The sequence below is a fragment of the Caloenas nicobarica genome, chromosome 1, assembly GCF_036013445.1.
Source record: "Caloenas nicobarica isolate bCalNic1 chromosome 1, bCalNic1.hap1, whole genome shotgun sequence".
Lineage (NCBI taxonomy): Eukaryota > Metazoa > Chordata > Aves > Columbiformes > Columbidae > Caloenas > Caloenas nicobarica.
Window position 1 is genome coordinate 103,553,485 of NC_088245.1, and position 19,007 is coordinate 103,572,491.

Here is a 19,007-nt window from a genome sequence, read left to right on the forward strand (position 1 = left end):
TCTCTATAGACATGACTCAAATGCTCCAGGGCAAATGCTTACTATGTTTTCATATATTTCTTCTGTAGCATTTTAAGGACAGACAGTTAGGAAAGTCAAAACCTGAGCTGCACATCTCATTGTCTTCAATACAGTTTTCAAAAACTGAGTTGAGGAAGTTTCCTACTCAGTAATTCTTATACAGTTTTCAGCACTGTTTCTCTTGCAACTGCAGTAGAACTTAAAGTAGATCCTAGTACAGATTTTATTTATTTATTTATTATTTATTTCGAGAAAGAGGATAATTGAAGTGCTTTTGCCCCATTAATTTAGAGGGAAATTTCTCTGAGCTCTTTCACTTCTTTTTTTTTTTTTCTGCCTCACACCACCCATTCCCAGTAGTTCATCTCCAGTTGCGCTGTGGTATTTTTACATCTAGTAGGAAAAATATATATATGCATTTCTTGTAAGTGCCTGTGTTAGGGAAAATTCATGGGTGAAACATAGCTCTACAAAATTAACAAAAGCCTCGCTAACAAACCAGCAAACAGGTATCTAAGGTTAAGAGTTTCTTTGAATACCTCCATAAAGCACCATTTCACCAGGACTGTTGTTCGGGGATAGGCAAAGGGTGCACTGTGAGCAAATGTGTTAAAGTCAGTTTTCAGTGAGCTCAACAGTTCGCAGTTTCAGACACCATGTCACCATATTAGGTTCAGAGGATTGAATTTCTGCCTGATCTATCTGACACTGTACTTGGCTGGAAAGGGTTTTTCTAGGATAAATGCATTTCACCCACTGTAAATAATGCACGACCTAAATCACTGTAGTGTGTGTAATGTCTTTGCTTTACATAGTTACCTGTTGTGCTAACAACAGAGAATATTATACTGCAATTACTTTGAAATATGAGGATGAAGAAATGCAACGAGCATAATTTCAGGAGACTGTTTTAGCTCCTCAGAGCCCTAGTGAGTTTACAAGAGCAGTCTAGAAGCAAATAAAATATTGCTTACCACACAAGAACTAAGAGAGTTACTTGTGGGGAATAATTTATTAATCAGATTTAGTCTCTTTTTCCACTTGCAATTTCTCTGCAAGCACTTGGTGTTCTTTTCCTCCCAGTTTTCTTCTCTGCTTGAAATGATTCTGTGATTTTCAGAGCGTTCACAGCTACCTCATTACAGACAGCAATCTCATTACAGACAGCAATCTATGATATCTAAGAATTAGATTTGATTGGGCACACATGTCAGCTGGTCTCATTCCTACTCTCCAAGTGTCTCTCCTGTGACTGCATTTATGATGCAACTGTTCATGTTTACAAATTAAAAATGGACCTTCCCTGAATATTGTCTGGTAGTCAGTTAAAAAGATTTGTATCTTCACAGGTTTCTGCCCTACTGCTTGTTCCACTGAATACTGAAAAAAAGGCCAGACCCTCAACTTCAGATTTTTATTCATGATACTCATGACAGTTTTACTATCAGCTTCAGCTGGGAAAAAGTTGTGCCATGACATAGCTTGGTGATGAAACACAAACCACAGTCCAAGTCTGACAGAGAAAATGTAATCCATTGTCTTTTCTTGCCTTTCCTTCCTTTGCCTTGCTTTTCTCAACAGATTTTCAATTCTCTGAACCTGTAATGAGCAAGTCTATGTTGCTGGCTTATTTATAAATTGATTAAATAGCTTTGGTGAAGCCTGATGTTCAGAGAATCTGCATGCAGCACTCCAGAGTAAGTGATAAAATTAAAAGAAAATAGTAACAGCATAAATAATAATTTTTTGTTTTGTATTAGGTGAAAATGGGCTGGACAATATGAAGATATAATGTGAGATAAAAAATAGCTGGATAAATGAGCATAGTTTTTATAGTGTTCTTCTTCATTGTCGAGATACATTCTACTTTTATTGTTTCTTTGACTGATGCCTAAAAAGCTGATAATTCCAACAGAATTTTTTTTCATCAGAAAATACTGCTGAAATTCAGGGGTAATATTTCAGCATTCACAGTGTTGCTCAGTGTTGCCCTGAAAACCAAACCAAATTTTCTAACGGCACAATTTTCCTGTCTTGCCCCCTTGTCTTTGGGCCCTTGGTATATCTGGCACACTGAAAAGAATGTAGGACCCTAGAAGCAGTAGCAACTCCCTGTGCCCAGGGACCCAAAGCAGCAGCTGCCATAATTTCCAGACACTCAAGCTTTTGAATCTCCAACTCTTTGAGTGGGCTGTCTCAGAGATGCATGTTACAGGTTCCCAAAGTTACACATTTTGTTATCTTGTCACTTGCTATTTTGTGAAAAATATGAATCCATTACGATCATTCCAAATTTCTTCTAAGGAATGTAATAGTTGCCTGATTTCTTTCTCAATCTCAGGATTTTTCATAGAGTAGGAATTTCAGCTTCCAGAAACCTGTATTTTGGTGTGTTTAGCACCAGATAGCTGCCTGGCATCTGTGCTGCCTCCTTCATTTGTACATGCTATTACTGTTGTAACTCTTACTTTGCATCCTTTTTTCAACTGCTCCTCTTTTCAAAGGGATGTTTTAGTTTAGCATTACAGTAAGGTTCTTCCCATTCTGGTACAACACAAAGTGTTTTGGCATAACGTGTCAATTAATACTCCCCTCCATTTGACCACATCTGTTGTGGGACAAGACAATTTGGCCACTACAACACCACATTTGCCTTAAGTTGAGGTTTTGCAAGAGGAATGTCTTCTTTACCTTTCAGTGATATTTTTAGCAGTTTGCAGGAAGCGAGCATGATCATTCTCCTTCAGCGACTGTTCAGCCTGAGAGATGAGGGATGTGGAGCGCTCAATGCACTGTTTGCAGTTTGCGATCTGCTGAGCCAGTTTTCTCAACCTCACCACCTTGAGTGGAAACATAAGAAAGCAGTCACATCTCTAAGGTCACAAATCATGATTGCTTTTGCACTTCTGAGGAAAAAGCTAGAATGAAAAGGGGGAGTTAAGATGGATGTATTCACTGACAAGAGCTTTTTTCACACTAACTTGACGGTGAGACCCATCTAGCCACATAACATTTTTAATAAGGGGACAGGCACAGCCTTTCTGCCTAAATATTTTCCACATGGAAAACAACAGGGGAGAGCCAAAACAAGCACAGCTGGCCTATTTTGCAACAGAAGAAACGTCATTTCCTGGTACTTTCTGCTTACATGATAACTAAGGGCTATTTAGATAGCAGTTTCCCTGAAGTCATGAGATCTGTGTCAAAGGCAGCTCACAGATTAGCTACTTTTTTCCTATTACTGAGGTGAGTTTCATCAGAAATAATCTGAAAATAAAATCTGACAGAAAAAGGCTGTTCAATTCTACTAACAATACACGCCTGCCCTCTTCATTACGTGCTTTTTGTTGAACAGGGTGTTTTCTTGTTGAATATTTTTAACAGGACAAAAGCACAGTAGTGCTGGAGAGCTGATTATTATTACTGCAAATGTATGTGCTGGAGAAAAACACAGTAGATATGACTGCAATCATTAGCTGAAATGTCAGGGAGGGGAACAGTCAATCCTCCATTTAAAGACAATGTTGGCTAACAAAACTTCTAGTTCCTGAAAGTTCTGGGAGTCCTTCCCAGTGTTATCACATCAGGATCATAGTTTGAACAGGAGTAAGAAATAGGAAGGAAATGAAATAATTCTGGAGTTCAAAAAGGCATTAAGACTCAGTTACATTCAAAATGAGGAAACTAACAACCAAGTCGACTGGCAGAAATATTTATAATCAAGATAACATTCCTGATCTCAGCAATTAGAGCACAAGCTATGAAGTTGCTGAGTTGAATTTCAGACATAATTGCATCCTAAGCAGATCTAAGGGTATCTTAGTGCACCTACCCAACAACAGAAACCAGTAAGAAAATAACTATTTTGTAAAACTTTCAAAAAGAAAATACTGGCCAAATGACTACTGTCCTGCAACACCAGTGTTTCTTCTAAAGACAGAAACAATAAAGGGAGAAAAATGCTAGGAAAGCACAAAGATTTTGTTAATGAATGATCTGATCAGCTTCTGGAATGAACTAGTGCCATAATGTTTTCTCTAACTGTGCAATTGTAGAGATTACAATTTAGTCTACACCAGACTAAGCAGGGAAATATTAATTGTGGTATTACGTAGCTCATCTTTGTATTTACTTATTAATTAACAAAACAAACAATGAACTGAAATATTTGTTACCTTGTGAGCTTTCAACAATCATAAGGCATTTCATGATTTGTTACGGCTACATATGAACTAGTTTTTTTGTTTGCTTGAGTCTTTTTTATATCTTCTTCAAGAAGACAACTGATGATGAACTTTTAAAGGAAAAGTCTCATCTCTCCCACTCCCCACAATGGCAGGAACAATGTCTGCCCTATAATTATCTTATCTATTTGATATTTAAGCACATTGTGTAGATTTGTGTCTTTGAATCTGCAGCCTTGCAGTCATAGCTAGAGATTTATGCCTCACTGTTTCCAGCTCTGTAGCTGCAACCACAGTCCTATATACAAATTTGTCATGCTCTACCTTCCAGAAAGACTCTTAGCCACAGGCCCTCTTAAAAGAAGGTCCATTGGGCAGAATTTCCTGTAGGTTTTCACATCGGTCTCTTGAATCCCTAAAATTTTTCAACATATACAACTTTTGGGGCAAAGCATTCCAGATCTTTACTGGACCTCCATTGGTATCACTTTTGGTTGAACAAAGTCGAACAAAGAATGGGGATAGATTCTGATATCAGCAATATTCAAATAAATTTGGAGTCAATTGTATTATAAATCTTCCATGCTTTAATGGACATTAGAATACATGTTTGCAAGCAACAGATTTTTTAAAAGCAACTTGTGTATAGCACAAATCCAAATGAATGGAAAGTTTTCTGCTTGATTGGAAGCACAGCTGGTCTCACTGCATAGAGAAAGAGACTTGAAACAATAATACAAAAGGCTATCTTTTCCATTTTGAAGGGAATCGTATTTTGTAAATAGCATGAGGAGATTCAGGTTCTGTCACAAAATCTACGGGACCTGTGTTTTCAAACATGTTTAAGTCAGCCCTTGCCTACAGGCTTTTTATTTCAAGTTAATTGCAGTATCTTGACAGCTGCATGAACCATTTAACCTGCTCTTGACTTTTTTCCTTTCCTGAGCTTTTCCCACACAAGAAGAGTTTATATTTGACTGTCTTAGCTGAGACGTTAAAGAGTAAACATCAGGTACCTAGAAAACAAGAACGTTAATTCAACTCTAATGTGTTTCTGAGTTAACAGGTACCTAGCAAAATGCATTGAAACTTGAATATCAGAGACTTTTCCTGCTGAATATGTTTGCTGCTAATAATCATTATGCCTCAGTAATTAGAAATGCGCACTTCATTTAATTTCCTGCATGTTTTTGAATATTGTTTTGTAAACAAGTTAGACTTCCTGTTCTAAAGAACAACAATTGAAACAAATTCTTTATGTGATAGTACTTTAATAAGTAATTAAAGTATCAAATATTTATGTAGATAATTGCCAGCCATGATACCAAATGTTGTGATACTTTGTGAAAGTGAAAACTTTGGGGGAAATACTGTCAGACACATAAATGAGTGAAGGAATCATTAATTAGTCATCATTTTATTATCACTAACTGATGGTGACATCATTTCTGTGTTAGTCTTTAAAAATCACAATCACATATAGTGAGAGAAATGCAAAATAAAGTGTTGAGGTCTAGCATACTAATACTGATATATTTCATTCCTCTTTACATGAAAATAGCAGTGGCCCAGGGCTACAGGACCCTATAAGGACTTTTACAAATTTGTTTTAATAGTACCTGAGGTCAGAAAGTCATAAGCAGGAGGAAGCAGTGTTGACCTATTTGTGATCTAAAGAAGAAAAACTTTTACCTTTCCTTCTTTGATTTTTGTTCCAATTATTTGTCGTCTTTGCTGGATTATTTCAATGAGCTGGTCACATTCTTCCATCAGCTTGGTTTCTTGGCGGGATGCATTTACCTACAAAGCAAACCATTATGATTAGCAAAACCTTTTTTGACATTTTCCTTTCTCTAATTTACAAAGTGGAATTTCTAAAATGTTTAGTCTGGCATTTTCACTCCTTTCTGTATTTAATCGACATGTTATTTTGTTTTCTCTGTCTTGGAATTTATGAAATACTTTTCTAACTCAAATGAGAAAAGCCTGGTCCTGTGAGTACTGAGTGATGTCAGTTAAAGTGGACATCAGCAGGAAGTGAAAGCTCTTCAGGAGATGCTTAACATGTCACAGTTTCAAGCTGTATATAGGACTGCAGTGAATACTGATGCATGTAAGAGCATAAGTACTGGGTCATACAGTCCATCCACCGCAGTATCTTGTTTCTCACTGCTGCTAGTGCCAGCATCTGCTGGAAAAGCACCTTAGGAAGAAGTCCCAACATCTATGATGATCCTCATTAATATTTTCTCATCCTCCAACCATTTGCAGCTCAGAGTCTTCTTGAACCAGACACAATTTCTACATCATCACTAATCCTCAGAAGAGTTATCTTCTGTGGATTTATTTAGACTCTCTTTCAACCTCTGCAAACTTCAAGTATCCCCACCATCCCACAGCAATGACCACCACAGTTTAACTGGCAGTCCAATGAATAACTGCTTCCTTTAGAGGGATTTGAACCTGCCTCCTTCCAACTCAATTTAATGGTCCCAAGTTCTTTTACTGGAAAGGACAGTGATCAACTGATACCTACGCACAGTCCTGGTGCCGGTTTTGCTTTTACAGTTTTGTCCTCTAGCAGGACTTATTTTCTACATTGAAGAGTCATAAGTGACTCAGGTTTTCCTTGCATGAAAGCCATACCATACCTTCAGTCATCCTTGTTTTTTTCCCTGAAACTTTGCCAGGTCTGTCATTTCTGTTTTGATATGGTGAACAGAACTGTACTAAAGTACTCAAGGTGCAAACAAACTATGGAGTCATACAGTGGAACAATATGTTCTCTACTTCATTTTGATTACTTTCATAATGATTCCTAATGTTTGATTTGCTGAATTTAACACTTGAAAACACTATTTTTAGTCTTCATTTAGTGGTTCTCGAAAGATTCAAAATACTGAAGATCCAAGTGACATTACCAATTGGTAATTGGTTGTCTCTACTATTACCGCTTTGGCTCAGCAATGAATCAGGTAGAAAAAATAGCTGTGTTCATATAGTTTTCTACAGTATAAATATATAACCCAGTGAAACTGTATTTAATGCAAAATAACCTCACAAAGAATATTATCTTTTTATGGGAAACATTGACTTTTGTGAAAAAATAAGAAAACTTAAACTAGAAAAGTTTTGGTTCTCAGCTGAAAATGTTTTGTTTCTGGAGGAGACTGATTTTTTCAGCGAGAAGTCAACATTCTGTATGACAAGAAAAAGGTACTTCCCCAGCAGCAGTAGTATGTATAACTCACATATATGCAAAAAGAGTCAAAGAAAAAGGCAAAAAGTTCTAATCACATATAGAATAAAGAAAAATTTTAAGGAGTGATTTCAGAGCTGTGTTTCCATACACACTTCGCTAAGAGGCTAAAGCAGCCCTCAGCCCTGGCCGATTGCTCCTAGAGCCACGTCACCCTTTCCATTCTCTAGTAAGAGCTGGTGGTGAACAGCAACAGGAAACAGTTGCAGGTGTCAAGTAAATATATTTCTCCCCTTGGTTATTTTTCAGTCTGATGAGCCCCTTGATCTGCCTCAACCTTCTTTTTTTTCTTCCAAGAATGTGTTTAAACACACTTTTACCTGTAAGTGGAGCTCATTAAGATTAAGAAAATGCTTATATATCTAAATTTGGACCTAGGCAAATTTTACAAATCACCTTTCTTATGTGAAATACATTGTGTCCTCCAGGCAAAGAGGGAACTTGTTTACAAAGGCCTGCTTCTATTAAGGTTTTGGATTATCCTTCTCGAACCTTCATAAAATTAAAATTTGATTGCATATTTTACAGGCTTAATTATTAATTAAGATATCAAGATATCAGAACTATAAAGAGAAAATATATTTGTTTCCAGAAGGGGTCAGGTGATACTGAAACTGCTGGGGAGATCTCTATGCAGTAGGTGAAGATGTAGAAAGTACCTCCACCATGTAGTTTTAGGTGCCTATTTATCTCCTCACATTAGCTGCTTGCTCTGCCTGGCTTCCCGCCATGGTGTATGAAGAGAGACAGACCACAGAGCAGCTCACCCAAAGCCACTGGCAATGTCATTGTCTCTCCACTGACCACTCAAGCAGCCTAGAAGAATAAGTCAATCAACACTGTCCCTCCTACTCCCCCTCTTTTCATCATCCCGCCACTCCAGCTGCATCACACCCGCCTGTTGTGCACTTTGGCACAAAACTACAGAGCTGTTTTCAACGAGCCATCCAGTGCAGAAGTTTCCCCAGCCCCAACTCCAGTTTCACCAGTGGTTGAAATTCCACCAAAGAGAGGAGAATCCTGACACGTAGGAAGTCAAGGAAGGGAGCCAGGAGACCTGCGTGGTTATACAAGGAACTGCTGGGTAAGCTTAAGTGGAAGAGGAGAGTTTACAAATCATGGAAGGAGGTGCTGGCCCCTTGGGAAGAATACCAGGCTGTTGTTAGAGGATGTAGGGAGGCAACTAGGAAAGCTAAGGCCTCCTTAGAATGAAACCTGGCGAGAGTGGTCAAGGACAACAGAAAGAGCTTCTTCAAATACATGGCAGATAAAACTAACAATAGAGGCAATGTAGGCCCACTGATGAATGGGGTGGGTGCCCTGGTGACAGAAGATACAGAGAAGGCAGAATTACTGAATGCCTTCTTTGTCTCTGTCTACTCTGCCGGAGGCTGTCCTGAGGAGCCCTGTACCCCTGAGGCCCCAGAGGAAGGCAGGGCAATGGAGGAGTTTGCCTTGGTTGATGAGGACGGGGTTAGGGACCAGTTAAGCAATCTGGACATCCATAAATCCATGGGTCCAGAAGGGATGCACCCGTGGGTGCTGAGGGAGCTGGATGAAGTCATTGCTGGACCACTCTCTGTCATCTTTGCCAAGTCTTGGGAAACGGGAGAGGTGCCTGAGGACTGGAAGAAACCAAATGTCACTCCAGTCTTCAAAAAGGGCAAAAAGGAGGACCTGGGTAACTATAGACCGGTCAGCCTCACCTCCATCCCTGAGAAGGTGATGGAACACCTTATCCTTGGTACCATCTCAAGGCATATCAAGGATAAGAGGGTCATCAGGGACAGTCAACATGGCTTCACCAAGGGGAAGTCGTGCTTGACCAACCTCATAGCCTTTTATGAGGGCATAACAAGGTGGATTGATGATGGCAGAGCAGTGGATGTGGTCTACCTTGACTTCAGTAAAGCATTTGACACAGTCTCCCACAGCATCCTCACAGCTAAAATGAAGAAGTGTGGATTGGACGATTAGGTAGTGAGGTGGACTGTGAACTGGCTGAAGGAGAGAAGCCAGAGAGTCGTGGTCAATGGGGTGGAGTCTGGTTGGAGGCCTGTATCTAGTGGAGTGCCTCAGGGGTCAGTACTGGGACCAGTACTATTCAATATATTCATCAACGACTTGGATGAGGGAATTGAGTGCACTGTCAGCAAGTTTGCTGATGACACCAAGCTGGGAGGAGTGGCTGACACGCCAGAAGGCTGTGCTGCCATCCAGCGAGATCTGGACAGGCTGGAGGGTTGGGCAGGGAAAAATTTAATGAAATATAACAAGGGAAAGTGCAGAGTCTTACCTCTGGGCAGGAACAACCCCAGGTTCCAGTATAGGTTGGGGAATGACCTATTAGAGAGCAGTGTAGGGGAAAGGGACCTGGGGGTCCTGGTGGACAGCAGGATGACCATGAGCCAGCACTGTGCCCTTGTGGCCAAGAAGGCCAATGGCATCCTGGGGTGTATTAGAAGAGGGGTGGTTAGTAGGTCAAGAGAGGTTCTCCTTCCCCTCTACTCTGCCCTGGTGAGACCACATCTGGAATATTGTGTCCAGTTCTGGGCCCCTCAGTTCAAGAAGGACAGGGAACTGCTGGAGAGAGCCCAGCGCAGGGCAACAAAGATGATGAAGGGAGTGGAGCATCTCTCTTATGAGGAAAGGCTGAGGGAGCTGGGTCTCTTTAGTTTGGAGAAGAGGAGACTGAGGGGTGACCTCATTAACTTTTAGAAATATATAAAGGGTGAGTGTCACAAGGATGGAGCCAGGCTCTTCTCAGTGACAACCAACAGTAAGACAAAGGGTAATGGGTTCAAGCTGGAACACAAGAGGTTCCACTTAAATATGAGAAGAAACTTCTTCTCAGTGAGGGTGACGGAACACTGGAACAGGCTGCCCAGGGAGGTTGTGGAGTCTCCTTCTCTGGAGACATTCAAAACCCGCCTGGACGCCTTCCTGTGTAACCTCATCTAGGTGTTCCTGCTCTGGCAGGGGGATTGGACTAGATGACCTTTTGAGGTCCCTTCCAATCCCTAGCATTCTGTGATTCTGTGATCCCAAATGGGTTCAGTCAGGGGCAATGATCACATCCACTGCATGTGGGCGCAACTCCTTCTGGGTGGATACTGAGGCCTGCTCATGCCAGAGCTGACTTTGGCACTTAATTACCATAACACTTCACAGGATTTTTGAGTAGCTTCCACTCAAAGTGTTACTTCTGTCACCACTTACATCACAAATTCATTTTGTTGAGCAGATTTAATTAATCTTTGGGGTAACTGTCATGAAACATAGAGTTACAGGAAGGTTAAGTCAACATTGTTCTATTTAATGCTCTGGTTGGTTTGAATAATAATCTATTAATTAAATCTTGAAAAAACTCTAGGCTAAGAAAAACAAAATGCTTGGAAAAAACCCTCTGGATTTCTTACGCACTGACTGCAAACTTCTCTTTTTCTTTGAAATCTGAAAAGTATACTCTTTATGAACTTCATTTGAAGACATTTCCTACTTTATAGCTTGCACGAGCTTATTAAAAGTGAAAAGAATATTTCAAAATTATTTGATATGTCTGAGCTTTGTACGAAAAAGAAAATAATCTGGGGGCTTTTCTCAAGTTGAAATACTCCTTAATCAAATTTTCAGCCTACAAGGCCTCTGATTCAGTAATAACTTCATAATTGAGCACACGCTTAACTTTAAGTGCACCATATTAGCTGTGGCCCTAAAGGGACTATTTGTGAGATTACCACTGAATATTATTTACTTGTATGTTTCTGAGGAGTCATATGTCAGACCAAAGAGCCACAGGCTCTGCTGTACAGGTGCTACAGAAGTGCCAGAATAAGGCTCTCCCTTCTGCTTGAGTCTTTTGATGAACAGCAGCCTTGACAATAACTTCCAGCTGGGGCTGGCCAAGGAATGTGAGTTTGGTCTGGTGAAAATATTTGAGGTTTTATGTTCTACATCTTTCCACATTAAAAACTAGCCTTCTTTCCGAGGAGTTCATTAAAAGAGACGGAGAGCTGCATTAGAAAAGTCTGGAGACTGCATTGCTCACTTTGGTTTTGAGAGCCTCTGAATTAAGTGGAGAACAGACTTAAATCTGGGCTTCCTTCAACCCAGATGAATGTTGACTCTTTAATTTGAGAGATCTGTTGCCTGAGAGTTTATGCTGGACTTGGGGACAGCTTTCAGTAGAAAATTTTGCTTGCATCAATACACTTAGTTTTGGCATCAACAAAGTCCTTAAACATCCATGTCCAGAACTACTTTGAACCTAAAGCTTTATGTTTTACTGGTATCATTTTTATAAACTTCTCCTCCATGCTACAAAACAGTTTTAAAATTGACTAGGAGGCCTGTTATGATTTAGCAAAAATGATGACATTTTCTAATACAAACAAGCAACCAAGGACTGATTATAGCCTTGCTGCTTTTGTGGGGAATTTACTCCTATTTCTGTAATATCTGAAGATCTTAAACAGACAGTTTACTGAAAAAAAAAAAAAATATATATATATATATATCAGGGTTCTTTCCAGGTTTTCCAGACAGATGGATAGGGACTCCTGGCCTTTGCCTCAGGGAGTGGGTGTAGAAAAAAAAAAAAAGACAAAAAAAAGAGAAAAATATGGGTGTTCCTCAGATGTCTGACAAGGAGCTGGAAATGACAAGCCTTTCCAACCAGAAAGGGAGAGCCGGCCAGCTGTTCCCTGCTCCACAAGCTGAGAACTGCTTTGGAAAGTGTTCTGCTCTCTGCAGAGGCTTCCTTGGCTTTCATCTTCAGAGACCTGAGTTAAATTGCAGCTTAGGTCATAAGAAAATAAATGTGGTGGTTTCCAAGTCCCCAGCAGATGTTTGGGAAATCACAGAACTACAACATGGCGAGAGGTTCAAGGTTGCAGGGGAACTTCTAGGCTTAATTCAAAGGCAAACACAGTTTCAGAGGGCTGGATTCATACTCCTGAAAACTTCTTCAACTAATATACTGGAATCAAAGGAGTTTTTACTCTCTCGGCAGAATTTCCCTTGCAGGAGCAAAACTGTCCCTCTGAGATTCCTTATGGGTGAGGCAATTTTGTCCACAAGTGGAAGTGCACATGTGCCTTTTCAGCAAATAATGTATAAATGACAAGCAGAATAAGACATCCTAAATTAGAGGTGGCCTGCTATTTTAAGACTACACTGTCTGGGATAAATTTATCAAAACTAAAGTAATTTTTTATTACCTAGTCCTCCACTGGTTATGCAAAATGGAAAAAAGTAGGTTGTAGAAAGACTCTGATCTTTGGAAAGTGAAGTATGAATTTGAGTTTCAGCTTTACTATTTAAAAATGGTCCCAATGCCTCAGAAATAATTTATTTGCAGTTGTGGTCATACAGGTAAAGAAGAGGTATCAGCTTTTTTTAAATGGGTTTGAGTTGATGGTTATAAAATTACTATATATTCACAAATAAACAAAAACATCAGGAAAGCAAATTGTAATTATTCCACTTAACAATTGTAAAACCATTGCCACATATTTCACTCTAGATTTTGAGCCTGAATTCCTTCTTACACCAAATTCAGAAACAGAGGAAAAAAAATCTACAATGAGGACATATAATGGGCAGTACCTGTTTACTCTAGGAAAACTTTCTTCATTGTCATGTAGATGTGGAACACATTTTCTAGCATTAGAGTCTCCAGAAGAATTAAAGGATTAGAGTCATCTAAAGAGAGAGGTCTATTTATTTTTTTAATTACTGCATGTTGTAAAGGGAATAACTTTTCTCCATAGTTACAATACCTCAAAGTCATTTTTTTAACATCATCCATGTTTCATTTAATTATCTAATGGAAATACAAAGGATAATTACTAATGTGCATTTATTAAAATATTTCTTCCCTTTCTTTCTATGGATAGTGAGGCTGAATGACAGTCATGGATTAAAACTTCTTTCATTTTGTATCCCTTTTTGATATTACAGGTTATTCAGTTGAGTCTTCTGTAAAACAAAAGCAACTCTTGGAATAAAGCTTTTTCAGACTTTATCTCATCTAAGCATAAAACTGATTTTATCTATTATGACAAACTGTGCCCTTAGAAATATGTGATATTAATCAGCTTGCCATCTGAATGGATCATCTACAACTCCTCTATTCTGAATTGGCACAAGAGAAAAAGGAATGGTCATCTCCCATTTCAAGTGTGCCAGAGGCTTTGTTTTTGTTTGCATTCCACATCTATCTCTAAGCAAGAGAACTGTGTTTAGAGGCAGTCTCAGAGCAGGTTAAACAAAGGTCAGTGCAACAACACAGCAACTTACTCTGGCTACCTAGGAATTTTGTGAATGAGGAATCGATTAGGCCAGGATAGCTAAACCACTTTGGGTCAGATTGATAAGACTATCTGCCTCAATCTTGACTAAAAGTAAACCTTTTTAGCAATTTGAAATACTCATGTTACTTAATAAAATATTATTTTAAAGTTTTTTGTTCCACTGTGCTTTGAAGCACATTGTTGAGAAACTAACCAGCAAGATACCTGGCTGTTCTCTAGTGATATTTACAACTTAATCACCAAACCAAACCAGAAGTTTAATGGAAAACAAACATGTTGTTTTCATAAGAATTCCATTAAAAACATAAAAAACTTAAACTCGGATGATCTGGAAAGTTCCCATAAAGAGCTACTCCAGAGATGCTTATGCCAACAGCTGTGAAGCCCATCAACGAGGCTTGCTTCGAGGAACCAAGTATAGTTTTTATAAAACACAAATCCAGCATCATGTTGGAACTACAGCTGATCTTTCTCAGGGTAGGAAAGCACACTGGAGAAAAGACATTTATTGAGAGATAAACCACAGTTTCACACCTGGGTTAACCTGCTCTGGGATCATATTACCAAGAAGAAAAAAGGTATTGCCCATTTTCCTGCCATCCGCAGAAGCCGGTGTGGCCACCTGGGGAAAGGGCTGGTCTGAGCCCACCTGTCCGACGTGCAGGTTGCACAAACACACGAGAAGCAGGTAGAGAAACACAACGGGGAGGGCAGAAGCAGAGGTGGAGAGACTTTTGGCAGCAATGAGGCTTAAAATCAGATTAAGCTTAAGATCAGACTAAGCCCTAAGAGTGATTTGGTTTTTCAAGATGCACTAAAAGTGTCATATTAACCACTTATTTTCAGTCATTTTTGTGCTTTATATAAGCCTTTTCTTTGAACCTAAATAATGAATTTTTTTTTAATTGAACAATATTTACATATTTATTGTTTTTATTTTGTTATTCCTGCTGACATTAAGCCTTTGTTTCATGTTGAGCAAAATATTCCACTTTGTTTGCTTTATTTAGTGTAGAAAAACAAGAAAAATTAAATAATCACTGAAGTTCAAAGGATTGCCTGTCTTTTGATGAAGATGACTAGTAGAATCATAGAACAGTTTGGGTTGGAAGGGATCTTCAAAACTCATCTAGCCCAACCCCCTGCAACGAGCAGGGACATCTTCAACTAGATCAGGTTGTTCGGAGCCCCGTCCAGCCTGGCCTGGAATGTCTCCAGGGATGGGGCATCCACCACCTCTCTGGGCAACCTGGGTCAGTGATTCACCACCCTCACTGTAAAAAATTTCCTCCTGATAACTATTCTGAATCTCCCCTTTTTCAGTTTAAAACCACTTGAGGCCAGTGCCCTTGTAACCAACTGTTCAGGACTTAAAACTCTCATCCAGGATCCATGGTCTTTAGCCTAGTGTTTAACAATGCCTTTGGTCTCCTTGTTGCTCTGACTGCTGTTTAGCTACTTATGTTAGGTAGAAAAACAAGGAACTTAGGAGTATTTTGTTCCCAGAATGGTAAATGTCTCAAAGACAAAGGGTTCCAAAAAGTAACAACATTTTGTCTGAATGTGAACACATACATGGATGTGAGAGAGATGGAGTGAGTGGGAACTCACCACCTTAACAGGCAATGGCAAGAACTGCTATCAATTTATAAGCAATCTGTATGATCTCTTATCATAATTATGACTCCAGTTTCCAGAAATTACAAAACAGTTGTAGGTGCAATAGAATATTCCAGCACATGCCTAATTTGTATATAAAATATATGCGTAAGTGCTACAGTTCTGTATATACATATGACCAATTATACGTTGGATTAATAATTTGTGAAAGCAAAGAATAATTATTTAGGCAAATAGTATTTGACTACTAGGCAAGGGCTTACCTGACATGCAACTTAGGACATCCTTGAATGAATATTCTGTATTGCCATATGCCATGAGAACATGTTTTGTCAGTTTTTATTTCTGAAGTATCTCTTTAATGCTATATAATTAAGATTCTGACTAAAGCTTACCTGAGATTTTCATTGAATGAAATCAACTTCATTTATGAAGTGGAAATAAATGTAGAACTAAAGTGATTAGAAATCAAAAGCAGATCATGCCATATATTTCATCTAAATAATGTTAATAGAGAAAGTGTCTCTTGCACCCTCATCAGAAACTGTCTCAGGAAAAAAACTGCTGTAAAATGTTCCTTAGGGTTTTATGCACATCATGAAGTTTGTTAATTAGTCTCTTACTGAGAGTAAGAATTCCTGATTTCCTTCAAGTCATATTTTCCTGTCTATTTCACAAATCAAAAAATGTCAGTTACTTCTGGCACTTAAATATAGCAAATAAATTTAACTGCTGAACAAGCATCTTCACAAAAATGGAAGATATTGGGGCAGAGGAAAAAGCAGTTTTCGGTGGAGTTACTTTCTAAGCTATCTGTCCCATATATCTGACAGTGATGGTAAACACTTATTTAACCCATTGCCCCTTTTCTACTATCTAAAAAAAAAAAAACAGACCAGCAAAGTAGATTCCTTATTCTGAACTACTAGTGGTCACTCTTGTATGACTATGAAGGCCATTTGCTACAGTCCAGGCAGTAGGATTTACATACAGGCTTTCCACCTAAATTTTCCTAATGAGAACTTCCCATTTTACTTGGGCTTTGAATAAAATGTTCCCAAATCTCAAGAAGGAGTGAGTACCATGAAACATAGTGAAAACAGAGTACTCACTAATTTTTATTGTCACAAATAAAGCCTCTTTATTGTCTGAGTGTCCTCAGGGAATAATGCTGACAGCTGAGTTTTGATTTTGCTGTCCCTCAAGTCAGAGGAATGCTCTATGTATCTTATATTAAAATTGATGGAGATATTTTGTTGCAAAATTTGAAGAAGCTATCTTGTAGTTGAAGGCTTACCAGAATCTCGAATTTTCATTATTTATAATTTCCTCATTTGGCTCGTTTCTTTTTAATCAGCCACACAAAAAAAAAGGCAACAGCAAGATTTTCCAGGTCCTGCCATCATCTCCTCATCGCTTTCGCACTACTGTTGTTACACTGATTTAAAATGTGTCCAATACATGTGAGTGTTCAGTATCTGTAGCAGTGAAATAAAGGGTCTTTCAATAGACTACTTTTTTTAATATGATTATATAACATGGCTATAAAAAAACACCCTTTGACACACACAAACCCAATTTTGAATGGGAACTTTATGCAGAGATTTAGCCTGAAGCAGATCTTTAGAAGTAGAGCTAGAAACTGAGCATTTCCATTACAAACAGAAAGCAAAGGATGCAGCAGTTTGAGGGTTACACATAGAAGAAAATGCCTTCTCCTCTTTATACAACCAAAAATGATTTTGCAGCGGTGTCCAGAATTTGCTTCCTATGACATTTGGTGAATTGAAAACAAAACAAAACAAACAGAAAGACTGAGATACAGATGTTATAAAGCTTTCTACAAGCAAAATCCATTTCCTTTCCCCTCCCCCTTAGAAAATTGCTCCAGTTTTTCCTCCAGCTGAGTTCAGATTATGTTTCTGCCTAACAGATGAGAGAATCTTCATGGTACTGACTACATAACAGACATTTAATTGCGTATTTCCTAGGAGAGATGGGAAAAAAGTCCAGAAAGAAAACTCAAATTGCTAAGAAAAATGTAACTGGTAAAAGAGGCTTATGCTCAAATTTGTGCTTATGCCAATTAATGTTGTGACCTAAAAGACATTTGCAGAAGCCTCACACATCCATAGAAGCAATGTGCCTTGGAAACTACGACAAAGAAGTAACTTTGCTGTGACATAGCACTTTGTCAACCAGAGAAACCTGTGTCACTAAAACCAAGAAGAGAACCAAAGCGCTTACAGCATTGAATCCTTCCCTGGTTCAGTTGAGAAGTGGCTAAATCCAGAGCTGCCTCCAGCTGGAGTAAACAGAGGCCAGCAGAGGAGGATGTGGCCCCCATCACCTTACACGTGGGGATGTGCAGGGAGGATGGCAATGCCACACTGCACAGGGGGACAGGTAAGGGAGATGTGCCCAAGGCCATCCTGGGCCACCACCACACTGATGCCCCTCCAGAACCTGGCAGGAGGGCAACCAGGCAGCGGGTTGCTATGGCCATGGACATGCTGTCACCCAGGGATTAACCTGTATTGCCATGGATCCAGCTAGAGCCTGTTCTCCTTCACCTGAAGTAGAGGGCTTGTACCTAGATTGTTAATTTATGCAGAAGAATAAATATTTATATTACTTTTCTCTTGAACATCTTCCCCTTACAATAGCTCCAAAACTAAGCAGCTGCTTTCCTGACATGCATGGGCATTTTTATGGACTTTTAAGAGCTATAGGCTGATTTAGCCACATGCTAGAGGGCCCTCTCACAGGGTGAATGTCCCCAGAATTTAAAAATAAAATTTTCCAGGACAGTCTTTAATGCTTTTAAATTTTTTTCTACAGATACTATGAGATGCATGAATGCTGTGAACTAGGACTACAAATAAATATATTTCAGATTAGTAGCCTTTCTCTTCCATTTTCTAAGTTTATGGAAAAAAATGATATTTTATCCTGTCACAGAATCACAGAATCACAGAATGTTAGGGATTGGAAGGGACCTCAAAAGATCATCTAGTCCAATTCCCCTGCCAGAGCAGGAACACCTAGATGAGGTTACACAGGAAGGCGTCCAGGTGGGTTTTGAATGTCTCCGGAGAAGAAGACTCCACAACCTCCCTGGGCAGCCTGTTCCAGTGCTCCATCACCCTCACCATGAAGGAGTTTCTTCTCAGATTTAAACGGAACCTCCTGTGTTCCAGTTTATAGCCATTGCCCCTTGTCCTATCATTGGTTGTCACCAAGAAGAGCCTGGCTCCATCCTCATGATATATTTATAAACATTGATGAGGTCACCTCTCAGTCTCCTCTTCTCCAAACTAAAGAGCCCCAGCTCCCTCAGCCTTTCCTCATAAGGGAGATGCTCCACTCCCTTCATCATCTTCGCTGCCCTGTGCTGGACTCTCTCCAGCAGTTCCCTGTCCTTCTTGAACTGAGGGGTGCAGAACTGGACACAATACTCCTATGAATCAGTTTATCACTTGATGCAGCCAAGCCTGCTTTCCCTGGGGAGGCAGCCGCAAAAAAGAGAGAGGAGCAGAGCTGGCTCAGCAGGGCCAGACCAGTGAACTGCGCCAAGTGAGGGGGTGCTCTGCAGAGAGCAGCCTGGCC

The 19,007-nt window shown here is 39.4% G+C and overlaps 1 protein-coding gene across 1 annotated transcript in view; it reads right to left on the reverse strand.

Annotated features, from left to right (window-relative positions):
* The window catches only part of MID1 (midline 1), a 153,270-nt gene that overhangs the window by 26,176 nt on the left and 108,087 nt on the right, over nt 1-19,007 (reverse strand). Inside the window, exons 4-5 of the mRNA XM_065658255.1 lie at nt 5,898-6,005; nt 2,713-2,861 (exon numbers count right to left, since the gene is read on the reverse strand). Of these exons, the coding sequence (XP_065514327.1) occupies nt 2,713-2,861; nt 5,898-6,005 (257 nt within the window). The remainder of the gene's footprint in view (nt 1-2,712; nt 2,862-5,897; nt 6,006-19,007) is intronic.